The sequence below is a fragment of the Rissa tridactyla genome, chromosome 21 (assembly GCF_028500815.1).
Source record: "Rissa tridactyla isolate bRisTri1 chromosome 21, bRisTri1.patW.cur.20221130, whole genome shotgun sequence".
NCBI classification, from domain to species: Eukaryota; Metazoa; Chordata; class Aves; order Charadriiformes; family Laridae; genus Rissa; species Rissa tridactyla.
Genome location: NC_071486.1, coordinates 3472447 through 3485673, shown reverse-complemented (window position 1 = coordinate 3485673; position 13227 = coordinate 3472447). Strand labels below are relative to the sequence as shown.

Below are 13227 nucleotides of genomic sequence, written 5' to 3'. Positions count from 1 at the left end.
CAGCTTCACCTAGCACAGTGTCTTTGTCTTCCTGACTTCAGTTATATGTCAAAGAGGAATGCTTCATTCACAGGCTCTTCTAAATCTTCTTTCTCCTCAAAATAACCCACAAGATTTTCTCCTTGCCCTCCTTTCACCCTTGTGATGCTGACTGAGCTACCTGTAGACTCTTGATGAGAGCCGCCCTTTCCCTTTTGGTTTTCCAGAAATTCAGCCCATGCAACGCTTGCATGTAAAGCCTGCTCTGGTGGACAGGCACCGTTGCTGAGCTGAGAGGGACTCCCAGTACCATGGTTCCAGGCCATCACATGATGCCCTCTTTTGGGCTGTCTAGACTAAATTGTGGCTGTGAGCTGGCAATGCTGATGCCTGAATTTTCAGCCCACGAGAGAGAGATGCCCGTCCCTGGTGAATTGCTCAATATGCAGGATGAAAAAGATGCCAAGTTCCTGTGCTCATTCCTTCCGGCACAGCAAGGAGGGGGGAAAAGCAAGCTGCTCTCAGGCAAGAGCCCTTTTCATTTTCTCCAGACTCCTCTCTTGTCCCCTTCTCTGCTTGACTGACATGGAGAAGCTCATGCACCCCATCTTCTTGGTCTTCTTGTCAGGTAAGAAAGCGTACGTGGCCTTGGGTTTCAGTTAACAGATAGGGAAAAGGACTGATGCAAAACTTGGTCTGTACCCGCACCTTGTACAAGATTACTGATAATGCTATGGGAAAAGACTGCACAGGTCTTGAAACACAGTAGCTTTTTCGGGATGCAAAGGCATCTTTGTTGCAGCATGCAGTTCTTTGGAAGACCAATACAAACAGTTATTATGGATAAAGAGTCTTACTGTCTGCCTGTACACTGCAAGGCCCAATGCAATGCAAGCAGAGGGAACCTGGAGCATTGCAGTGTGTTCTGCACTCTATTCTTCCTCCCAGTTCTATTGCAGGGATGTCAGACTCCTTCCTCGGAGTTTGTTCTTTTCCCTTAATTTCACAAAGGGCCAGTGGTGATCCAAGGGCTCAGCTTGTCTCATAGGGATCCTTTTGAGTCAGAACAGGAAACACTGTGTGCCTTTTCAGAGTGAAATGTGGAATTGCAAAATCCTATTTATTTCCATCTGTAGGGCTTTCAATGCAAATTGCAGCAGCTAGGGTTCAAGAGGAGGAAAAAAAAACCTCAAGGAAGGGGCCATCTCTGAACTCCTGGGCGCTTGACTATTTTCAGCTTGGAAAGCAACATTCATCTGAAATGAGAAGGCACAGGACCCAGCTGGTGCTCCCAGCTGGCCGCCTTCTCTCTCCAGCCACACGTTGGAGATCCAGTACTTGCAGTGGTGCATAATACGGCAACAGATTCAGGCTTTGGCAGCACAGAAACCCATCCGCGAAATCAGAATGAGTTTGGAAAAAAGTCCACTATAATTTTTTCAGTAGCATACAACACGGGAGGATGAACACAAATAGTCAGCAGAATTGGTTGAAAAGATAATGACATAAAGTTTTCCACAGGAAATTTCAGCAAATTTTTAAATGCCACGATTCTGATCAAGAGATTTTTTGTAATGCTGTTTCAAAACCAAACCAAACAAAAACGAAACCCAAAACCCTGGGACCATTCCAGGAACTGAAGGGGCAGAACTGGGGCTGAGCAGGGGTCCACAAGAGAAATAGGAGAGGGAGTTAGAATGTTTAGAGGGATTGCACGGGACTGGACTGGACACACAGTGAGGTAAGCCTTAACTGGAACAACTGAGTGAAGCCACATACGAGGATAAAGACTTGTAAGTGTTGGATACTTAGCCCAGATCGGTTTTTATGCTGCCTTCTACTCAAGCCTGAAAGCGCTTCAGATTTTTTAGTTCACAATTCACTTAGAATGGCTGAAATTATTATAAGAAGTGTTATTAAAAGGCTCAGCCAGCACAAAGTCCTCACAAGAGCCTGTTTTTTAATTTACTTCTATTTCATTGTTACTTATCGTTTCACAGAAGGCACGAGCCTCTGAAGTTTTTCACTAGAAATAGAGATTTCCACAAATACCACATCACACTGCACTGCTCTCTGGAAGTATTAATAGCTCAGACTGTCCCTTCTGTCTTTTCTTACCATAAAGAGGAATAGAAATTAGGAATAAGGAACTAACGCAACCAAAAAAGCCAAGCAGCCAAAGACCAGTTGTCAACATGGTTAAAACTAGTAGGATATCAAAAGATAGGGTAAAAAAATTTGATAAATCCCTGGATTTAGAAATCAGGAGTGGGATTAAGAAGAAACCTCCTAAAGAGCTAGCTGGGCACTGATTTGTAGATGTCACTTTGATTCTAGCATTTTCCAGGGCTGTATTGCTTCTCTCCGGCTGTGTAAAGAGCCTTAAAATGGGAATAAACTTCATGGGCATTTACTGCAAAGGACCCTTTCCACACCAGACGGTCCTGCAGAGCCAAATCTGCATCTAAGAACTTATTATATGGAAGCTCAAGGCCAAAACCTGAAGCAAGCTGCCTTATGCAAGTAAGCAGGTTGGATGTTGCAAAGCAGGGGTGTTACAGCAAGACTAGTCTAACGAGAATGACACAGAAACAATCTGTCACCATTGGGTCAAGCTATGTTTTTATGAGCTGCCTTGTAAAAAGAGCTTTTAAAAATCAAGACAGTTTGCCTGATGCCAACTCAATCTACCTGAGTGCCCTGGTTCATGCTCCTCAGAACCAGAGGAAAACGCAAGTTTATATTTAATCTCCCAAACATGCTGACAAACCGCTTCCCCTTACTGGGCAGGAGCCCAATGACAACACAAATCCAGAGCAGTCACTACAGGGCTAGGAGGGAAGGCAAGCACCAACATTTCCTGAGCTTCAGAAAATCACAAATATTAATGAAGATGATGCCTCCTCAGTGTTATCCCCCCACTAAGAATATATGCTTGGCAAAAGCCAAATAACTACCAGTCAGAGGGATCAATACAGACATATTTCAAGAATGTCTGAACCAAGACTCTGAATCTGAGCACAGCGTATCTTTCATGGGGGAAGCAGCCAGGTAAAAGCCCTACAGTTGACAGCAGCCATCTCCAGAGTTGTAAAAGAGGAAAATGACGTTCACCATAAACATATTGGTAAGCGATAGATATGAAAGAGACTTGGCTCACCACTTCCTCCTTCTCTCCTAGCATCCTGTGCTGCAGAGAACGTCACTGTGGTGTACGGAATAGAGGGGGGCACCATTTCTGTCAACTGCACCTATAACCCCCGGCAGCAGCGGTGGAGAGAAAAGAGCTGGTGCAAGCAGATCGATGAGACCAAGTGCCAACATGTGGTGAGCGCCAGGCGCTTCTGGCTGCCGTTCCTAAAGAACAGGAATGGCAGCACCTCCATCAGTGACAATGTCCGTGAAGGGGTCCTGACAGTGACCATGAAGCGACTCAAGAAGCAGGATGCTGGGTTGTACCAGTGTAAAACTGACTACCTGGGTGAAACAAACACCTTAAGGAAAGTGCAAGTGGAAGTGCTGACAGGTACGTCCTGGGGCTCTGAGTTTCAGGAGTTCCTGAGTTCCTACTTAAATTTCATGTGTGTCTGCAGCTGCTAACGTCTCACTTTAGTAAACGTGTACTTTTTTCTTACTCTAAGGAGGTACTGTGTTTCATTGCCTCTTTTTAGTTCCTGTTTTACAGCAACATGACCTCACCGTTACAGGATATCTAACATATGTCATCCCATTATTGCTACCCAGATTAATCTTCTAGCACACAGCGCAGTGTCCAATCTTTCCTTGGTTATCTATGGCTAGCTGGTGTTGGTGACACCAAGGAATATCATCCAGAAACACCTGCAGAATGAACTATTCTGTTTCTATCATCAGCTGTCCTGGAGACCCAAATGCCAGAGGAGCCTAGTGCTGTGCAGAGCATCTCCAGGTAAGCCATAAAACTCCTCATGCTGCGATCTCTAGTCTTCCTAGGGCTAAACCAGATTAGCATCAGCAACCCCATTTGAAGCTGAGAGGAATACCACCACAGGCATATTCTCTACCTCTTCCTAATCCATGACAATTCTCAGAGCTGCCGTGTGGTTTCTAAACAGCAGCTCTACCCTAATCCAGAAAATTCAGTGCTTCAGTACCAAGCAAAACAACTCCTGTGGATCATGATTTATCCGTATGTGAGATCTTGCACTTAAAACCTGTTATAGATGTTCTAACCTCCCAGGCTCTGTTGTGCATAGGCAGGAGATGTTACATCTTCACACTGTATACCAGAAGAGGTTTTTTAAAGGTTGAACCATCCCCTTCCTGGCTAAGCTTTATTGTTGTATTTATGGTTCCCCATAGCATCCCTCCTGAAGCTGATTTCACTGTCTTCTATATCATTGCTGGATTCCTGGTTACTAAATTCATGGTGGCTGTGCTGATCTTTGTCATTGGCATCAGCAGGAAGAACAGAGAAACAGAGGAGAAGAACCCAAATGAGCATCAGGTCCTCCCTTTCGCTGGTGACCTTGCACACGATGGAATCAGCCCTTCCTGGGAAAGCACTGCTTAGAGCTAAACCAAAGGGAATCCACAGGGAAATGAACATCAAGCATTTGCAGGCAAAGCTTTGCCACCTGCCATAAGAAAAGGATCGCCTACTAAACACAGGTGTCAATGAACCTATCGCTCTAGAGAGGGAATGTCACCATCTACCACCTCTTCTCATTGGCGCTGACCAACTTTTTCCAACACAACTGAACTGAAAAGACGCTACCAGTAACACCTGAACCGAATGGAAGTGGATGGGATCGAGGGCTGGGGGGGAAAGGCAGAATACAAAGTCTTTCTGTCAGGAGATCCAGCACAAACTCATGTATGTGCAGAGTTGCTTTCCCAGGATGGTAAAAGTGAGAGAGCCCTGCTCAGTTTCCCCCCAGCTCATTGCTAGGCCACAAAAAGACTTTGCCATTCTATACAGCTACTGGCATATTATTTGTTTTAAATAAAACTACAGATACACCAGTGAACATAAATAGAAGTTCAGGTAACACATCTCAATGACCATAATGTTGAGCAACTCACAGACACATCCACAAAATGGAAAGACATGGTTCTGTCTCAAATCTCCAAGAAATTTCTCCTGATTCACTGAAGATCAGTGTTAAAAAACTTTTTTCAAGGTGTCCCACATGTCTCTACAAAATGCTCAAATGCTTCGCCGAAAGCAGGAAATATAGCCAGAACTAGATGGTTTGTATGGAAAGCTAATATTATTATTCCTCTAGAAATCAGCTTTTTATCTGAGATTCCACTCTCTAAAGACTGGAGTTTTGACACACTTTTGGCAATGCAATGCTCTGCTATCATCCCCAGTCACTGCCAGCAGCTGCACCACACCACCCGACAGAGTTATTCCAGATACGCATCCCCATTATCATTCCACTAGGGTCTGAACTGAGACCCATCAACTTCATGTCATCTCAGAGCAGTGACAGGTGAGAGATTCTGTCTTTCCATGGTGATGAAGACCAGCTCCCAAAAACTGCCTTGGACAGTGTGGATTCTTGGTGAACAGTCACTGGGGAAAGGCATAAAGAACTGCAGAACAAACCAGAAGGGAGTGTGAAGTCCACATGCAGCTCTGAACCTGCTTCCTCATTTCTCAAACGATTTTGCAAACAAAGAATGAACTGCCTCTCTGTGCTCCTCCCTGTATTTTTTCTGCCCTCTCAAGGGGATGTTACAAACATGTGACTGTTGTTCATCACTCCCCAAAGTGAAGCTGCATTTAGCTCTCCCAGGAAGACCCCAAATGTAAGGGCATTCACACTTCTTTTCCCTGCACTGCCTGCAAAGCTAAATAAAATCAAACTGATTATCTGATGTAGTCTGGATTCATAATAAACAGCTGCAGTACACCATCAGATCACAATACACCACCCAGAGAAGAGGTAACACTTAGAACGTGCTGGTATGTTTATAACGTACAAAAATGCTCTGAGCCAGCTGGGCAGACTGGCACATACAGCCAGCTCCATTTAGCACCATGCAGAAATGGCAGCTCAAACCCCCAAACCAGATCGGATAATGCATGGTTGTGCTCTGTCTAAACTAATTTCCTCTATTTGCAGAGGGTAAATTAGCCCATACACAGTCACACACCATTGCAGCTATACTAACACAAAGCTAGCTTCAGTATTCCCAGATGGTACTGTGGTGCCCAGCTAGATGTGCTATAGAACAAGGGAATCACAGCTCTAACCAGGAGATATGAGTCCTAGTTCCAGCTCCAACCTGTTGAGAGACCTCAGGCAGGGTCATCCACCGCCTCTGTGATGGCACAGTGATGGTTCTCCACCACTATGCAGAGGCTTTGGGAACGACAGATATAAAACTTGCCTGTAAGTGCAAAGCTGCAGTAAGGAGGAACACATCCAACTGAAAGCTGCTCTGCACTATGTCAAGGTAGCACTAGAGACCGAAAATGACTATTTCTTTTCCAGTCACACAGCCTGATTGCTAAATATGGCTATCTAGACAATAACACAATTAAAGCAAAAAAGTAGCTGGCAAACATTATGCAGCCTTCCCACCCAAGAAGTAATAGTAAGATTGTCATTAAAAGATATTCTCAGCAATTCCAAACTGGCATCATCACTCTAGGCAGCAGACGACTGCAAGAGACACAGCAAGTTAGCTTCCCCTGGAAGGGTTAAATTTTTTTCCTCTATGCCCTAAACCACTTTCTACTTGTGATTTTCTGGTTTTCCAGCCCTGCTGCTCTTGCTGGCACTACCAGGTAAGGCTCAGAGACTCTTAATTTCTCCAAGGAACAGGATGCTCTCTGTGCTGTTGCATGCATTGCACACTGTAATTTGCTTGAGCACTTTCTATTCAGGCCATCTATAGCCAGGCAGAGAATCAGAGTCAATGAGGGGAAGAAACGTTCAGCCTGAAATTTGCTTAATTATACAAGCTTTTGGGTTGTCATTTTTTTTTTATAGTAGTTCTGTATTTCGTCCAGAAACTGAACTTCATGGTAGGACATCTGGCAATCTTTGCCCTTCTGAGACCTTTCTCTCCCACTATCGCAAAGTTCTCAGTCTGAAAACACTTAGCATATGGGGAGGAAAATCTGCGTTTGTTGCTCTCTCCTGATACATCATGGATCAGGTATCACGATAGAGAGGCTAGCTGCTGTTTGCTTTATTACTGCAAATAAATACTGAGTCCATGGAGAGGAACAATAGGAATAAAAATGGAAAAAGGGTAGTGGCACTAAGGCCAAGCATAAATGTTTATTTAGGCAAACCTGCAGAGTTAAATTACTCTTCTCAGAGGCTCAGCATGAGAGTCCCAGTGGTATACTGTAAGAAAAACGGGCATACTAAGCTGTGAGCACTTGTAGCAGCAATTTCTTCTTTCTTCGGAAGAATCATGCATGGCAGGAGAGGACGCGCAAGTATTTCTGCATACAGAGGGAGAGTCCTCCAGAGCTAACGGCTCATATGACATGCACAAGAATTTACATGAGAAGAAATTTTGGCGCAAGGAGCTGTCAGAAAAGTCTTGTCCAGTCTTAGCCTTGAGTTCCCCTTTAAAAGAAAGCATTAACCGTAACTGTGCGCTGCATTGTTCAGTTGATCTGATAGACTTTGCACAGGGCTGGTTTTCTGTGATCATGACAGCACTTCCAAGAGAGAATTCTGGCACATATCAGTGCGGGCTGATCTGAAAAACATTCTGCTGCAAAGAATACAGATAGTGGTTTCACTCAAGGGTGAGCTATGAGGTCGACAGTGCACCGGGTGAGAGCCAAAACAAATCAAGAATGATGTGTCTCTTCCACTTTTGTTTCACAGCAAAACGCAAGTGTATTTAGACACAGAGATCCCACTAGAGGTTATCAAGGACAGGGTAAAACTCTATTATGTAGTTCAACATAGAACCACAATATGTATCTACATGTACCTAGAGGCAGAAGCGGCCAGGAAATTATTTTTGCCATATGAAATAAAAAAGTTTCAAAGGGGAAAAAAAAAAAATCAATGTTTTATGGATTACCATCAAAAAACAGTAATGCAATCTTTTAGGACTGTATTAATTGAAACCAAATTTTGGGGGTTTGGGCTTGGGACAGAAATATTTCAAATAAGTTGATGAAAACTAAAAATAATACCTCTTTTGGCATAAAATTTTCCGTCCTGTTAAAACTGTTTTACAGTCACAGAAACCTTTCACACAGAAAAGCTTTGATAACTCACGTACAAGACTTCTAAGATGGAGCAACACCATCTTCAACTTGAACACACATATGAGGCATAAGAAATATGCTGAGGTGGCTCCATGTCCCAGCACCTGGGGAATTCGACAGCAATAACAGCTGTAATCCAGATTTCCCATTTCCCACCCCAACTTCATCTCCACTGACCATCCTCCTCAGATTGTGGCTGCTTATTTCCTTGTCTTCCGCAAGTTCTCTTTCTGCTGCTGTTAGCTCTGCTCCTTTGTTGGGTGAGATGTATGCCACTGAGAGGATTGTTTTTTCCTGTCTCTTCTTCCTCTAATGAATCACCACTCTATTGTCTTTAGGACTTGTAAGGCTATTTGCAAAAAAAGGGCAACTCCCTGTCCCTCCACGGCTCTTATTCTGTGATAGGCAAATCGGGAAACTCCATCTTTTTACTTAGTGCAAAACGGTGTCCCAAATTAGATGTCACCCTATTATCAGAGGTAACCCTGATCAAAGTATAGTTAAAGTAGGAAGGACTGAAATGATGAATGACTTCACATGCAGAATAATTAGAGTGTGGCTGAAAAAGCTCCGACTTAATGACTCAGGAGAATATCATCTTGAGAGCCACTTCCAGGGGAGAAACAAACTACTGAATAGGATCATGCTGGAAGTTTTGGGTGAGTTAATCAAAGAATTAATGATTTTCTAAAAGTCAGCAATTTCTTACCACTTGACAAGAAAGATTACAGGTCAACGTTAAAGAGCTCTCTTCTGAGCCTGGAAATTTCCTGAGACACAGATAATCCCTGAATTTCTTTTTTTAAACAGATTTTTGATACATACTAATGATATAAACAAATTGCAGGGGGAGTCTGGATTGGCTTCACTGACTAATGAAATTTTACATTTACACCAGCAGATCAAACAGACTCCAAACAATCTGATTCTTTGTCTGAATTTCTACCTGAGTTCATCTCTTTGCCACTGCTCATTAATAAACGTCTCTATTTGTTTTAACACTTTACTTCCTCTTCTGCTTTTAGCAAGTGCAGGAGGCAGAAAAATAGAAGATACTTAGTGGAAGCTCTTCTTTGATTTTTCTGAGTTGACTGAAAAATGTGTGTGTGGAGGGCAATCACATTACACACTGTTTCTAAGATGCTTCCTTTCTAACAGCATTCAAATAAGCAACTCAGTTTTTGTATCATTCTCTAAAACGGTATGAATTTTCCTGGCCTATACTTTCCGCAAATCTTGTTTCCTTCAGGAGCTGTCCTTTCCCTTTGATCTGTCACAGGACCCAAACTTGTAATGAAAGCAGAAAAAATAATCACATTTGTCCCTCCACGTATGATACAATCATCAAGTAAGTAGGTTTTCCAAGGCCTCGTGCAATATTTTGCAAGAATGAAAAAACACCAGGGGACCACAACCCAAAGGGAAGAAAACTGGAATCGCAGTATGTCTGTTCCTGTCCTACTAGCTACTTACTACTAGCTCTCTGGCTGGCTGTTTCCGTTAACATACCCTGATAACAGATACTACCCAACAACTTGAACAAAACTTCCAGCTCTTACCTGAGGAACTGGTTGATCCCATTCCTGTAATTCAGCTGCACTAACTAACCTTCTTTTAGGGTTATGCAGCACAGGATGAATTTTCTTGTGCAACTTCACCATTTCATAGCTGACAAGCTAGCAGTAACTCTGGACCATTCTACAAACCTGCAAAGCAGGATTTTTTAGCATAATAAAAAGCCATCTGGGATGGATTGATGGCGGAAAATCACCTGCTCTTGTTTTTTTTTCTCAAGGGGAAAATTGGAATAATCAGGATGAAGATTTAGACACCATTTCATTTCCCACTAAGAAGTGTCGCCAACCCTACAGGTGACAGCACTAAGGATCAGAGGTAAAAACCAAAGGCTTCCAGACTCTTAAGTATAGCATTCTGGAGACATTGCAAGATTTGAGGAGCGGTGTGACAAACCGAAGCATGTGCACGCCCATACATACACACAAAAAGAGGTTTCCCCTTCTACCCTGTAGAGTTTGGTCCTACCTCCCCAGGTCCCATGAAAAGCTGTAGGTTTCTATCAGTTTCAGGAGCACGAGGTGAGGCCTCTACTGAAAATGCTCAGTTTGACTGTATTCTTGCTTTCTGCCTAGTTAAAAATGGACAACTATATGGCCCATGCAATGCTACAACGACTGCACCATTTGAACAGACAGACCAACCTGAGACCATTCCCAGTTAAGTAACATAGTATGTCAGACGAGAGTTATTACCAGCCCTGATCAAAGATGACCCCATTAATGATCCTAATCAAAGACAGACCATGAGAAGGGCTACTGCATCCTGATGAGGGATGCCTTTGAACTCTGGCAGCACCGCACATGACTGCAAGAAGAGAGTATTCCCCAGACTTGCCAAGTCCCGAAGAAAATCCAGCTGGGATGGATCCTCTGTGGCTGTAGATCAGTACTGACCTCATGGAACCACGCTTGTTTAGAGACAGCACAGGTAATATTTGCATATTGAATTTTTATCCTAGAACAATAATCCATTTTCAAACACACAAAATCCCCTCCCAAATTAACCTAGTCATCTCTGGTGCTGTAAATAGCAATGGAGATATCATGCTTTTCCCTGAAGTACTCTGCTTTCATGGTGCTGAGTTCCTTCCTGCCTACAACTGCTCTGATTGCTACTGTCATATTCCTCGTTACCACTTACATCAGAAGGAAAAGGGCGGGCAAAGCTCCCTAATCCCCTTGTCTAGTTTTCCTGCCCCTACTGCTTGTTGTCCCACCACCCTCAATGTAAGGAAGGTCTGTTCATAGCAATCGTTGTCCAGGGAGGCAACGAGACTGAGCTGAGAATGAAATGCAAGATGTGAGTTAAACTGCAGGTAGGGGACAGTGGGGGTAGTGACTCTGAAAACCAAAAAGTAAAGGTGTGGTTTTGCACTCAAAGGAGATTCTGTTGGTCATGGCAGGAAAAGGGATGGACTTTGGCAAATATCTTTTCAGCCAAGCCGCACTGCAGGTAAGGCATCATCAGAAATCCCACATTCCTGGTGCTTTGTTTGATCTCTGTCGTGCAGAGACACTGGCTCTGTGTTCACCACTGCCAGAGGTTATAAAGCACGCAGTACCGTCCATCCTACGCTGAATGCATGGCATCCACTCAAGCTAGCAGACTAAAGCTAGCTGGCCATATTTGTTGATTGTCTGACATCTTGCTGCAAAGCAGACACAACCTAACTTGGTTATTTGAGTGAGTCACAGCCCTTCTGCATATTTTTGTTTATAGTACTCAGAAAAATTAATGTAGTAACAAATATATAATTTTGACAATTAACTGGCCTTGAATCTTCAGTAACATCACCAAAGGTTCTCATCAAAGGAAAACTCTGCTAGTTGCAATCGCCCTAAATATTTAGTGAGTTAACTGTTGCTGCACCTTTCTACCTCCTCCCTTAAATCTGAGGAAGTAGAGGTTTGTGTAAGAGAAGTTTTCTAAACTTCTCTGAGCACACTTTCCGTTTTCCCATGCGTCCCCTCCCCTTCTTCCCCAGTTCCATGATATGAGGAGAAAATATCTGTGGTTGCAGATGAACTAAGACTAATAGTCAGAAGTAAAAAATGCTGAATTTCTTTTTAACTTCTTATTCTCTGTGGTTTCTCAGGACGGAAGAAACAAAGGAAGCAGAATGTCAGATGGGGAACTGAATGATAATGCAATATATGCTGTCATAAGGCACCAACCTCAGCTGAAGCCTGAAGATGTTATATATGGCAACATACAGCCTTCTTCCACGCTTTCTTCCACGCTCAAGAACCACCAGGCAATTCAGTTTCCTCAGGGTCTGTGGAATATGCTACTGTTATCTTCAGAGCCACAACTCCACATTCTGGAACTGAAAAAGAGAAAAGCAGGTACACTTAAACAAAGCAGCACAAAGCCTGGGGCTTATTCACAGAATTTTGCTGATCTGCACTTAGAAACAATCCATTTGTAACCAACTGCTCCAGTTGGATGCATATGGGGTGCGAGGCAGAAAGCAGCTGAAAGGATGAGACACAGGGATGCACAAACCTTCCCTGAAAAAAAAAACCCTGCACTTTTCTACTAGCACCGCATCACAATTCAGCTATTGGTAAGCAAATCTAGCAGAAGGCTATGGTATATTTGCTTTTTCCAAATTGCTGTACTTTTAAATGACAGGCAACTATAAACCCGAATACAGGAAACTGGTTCTCTCTGGTAACAACTGATATTGTGCCACAGCCAATAAAGGGCTGTGAGATACGAGAACACGATGCTTCCTTTTAGACTTTCTTCAACAGCTCACTTAAATACTCATATATAAAATGCTAATTATTGCCCACTCTGATAAGATCCAAGTTAGCAAAGCTGTAAAGAATCTGCTTTATTTTAAACATCTGAGTTGTTTCACAGACTTCAGAGAGACAAGTAATGCGCTTGACATGTTTTAGTAAACAAGGGTTTTGTTGAAAATTACTTGTCTACCTTATAGTATAAAATGTCTTCGGCTTGAACACATGAGTGTAAAGTTTAAACCCAAAGTTATTTATTTTTTTATTTATTTTTACAAAGAAATAACTTTGCATTTCCTTGCCTTGGTGTTTGTTTATTAATGCTGCATCCACGCTACACATCGAAGTGCCTTCCAGCAGCAGTTCTGCAAATTGGCTAAAATTTGCCATATGCGTAAGAGGCCAGGGAGATCTGAGCACAAGGCAGAGATGAAAAGGACAACATTCTATTAGCCACTGTGAAAACCATCCAGTTCTGCTCCAAGTTTTGAAAGGCCCACAGAAAGCAAAATGGGAAAGTAAACTGAATTATACTACAAACCACAGAGACAAAGGAGAATCCTGCTGGACAAAAGTCGACTCTCTGAAAGTCACTGAAATATGAGAAGGGTTTTGGAACAAATGATTGTATCTAACTCCTCCAAGTACAAAGAATCGGCAAAGTGTTGTTGCATGAAGAACCTACAG

At 43.0% G+C, this 13227-nt stretch overlaps 1 protein-coding gene and 1 pseudogene across 1 annotated transcript; both read left to right on the top strand.

The window, feature by feature from the left end:
* The first annotated feature begins 422 nt into the window (after positions 1 to 422).
* LOC128900343 (triggering receptor expressed on myeloid cells 2-like) lies at positions 423 to 5807 on the top strand. Its single transcript, XM_054181375.1, is given in 5 exon segments — positions 423 to 491; positions 493 to 607; positions 3161 to 3505; positions 3853 to 3907; positions 4321 to 5807. Coding segments are annotated over 5 exon segments (795 nt in total). The 3' UTR covers positions 4532 to 5807.
* An 883-nt stretch (positions 5808 to 6690) lies between these two features.
* Positions 6691 to 13181, top strand: LOC128900459 (uncharacterized; annotated as a pseudogene).
* The last annotated feature ends 46 nt before the right edge of the window (positions 13182 to 13227 follow it).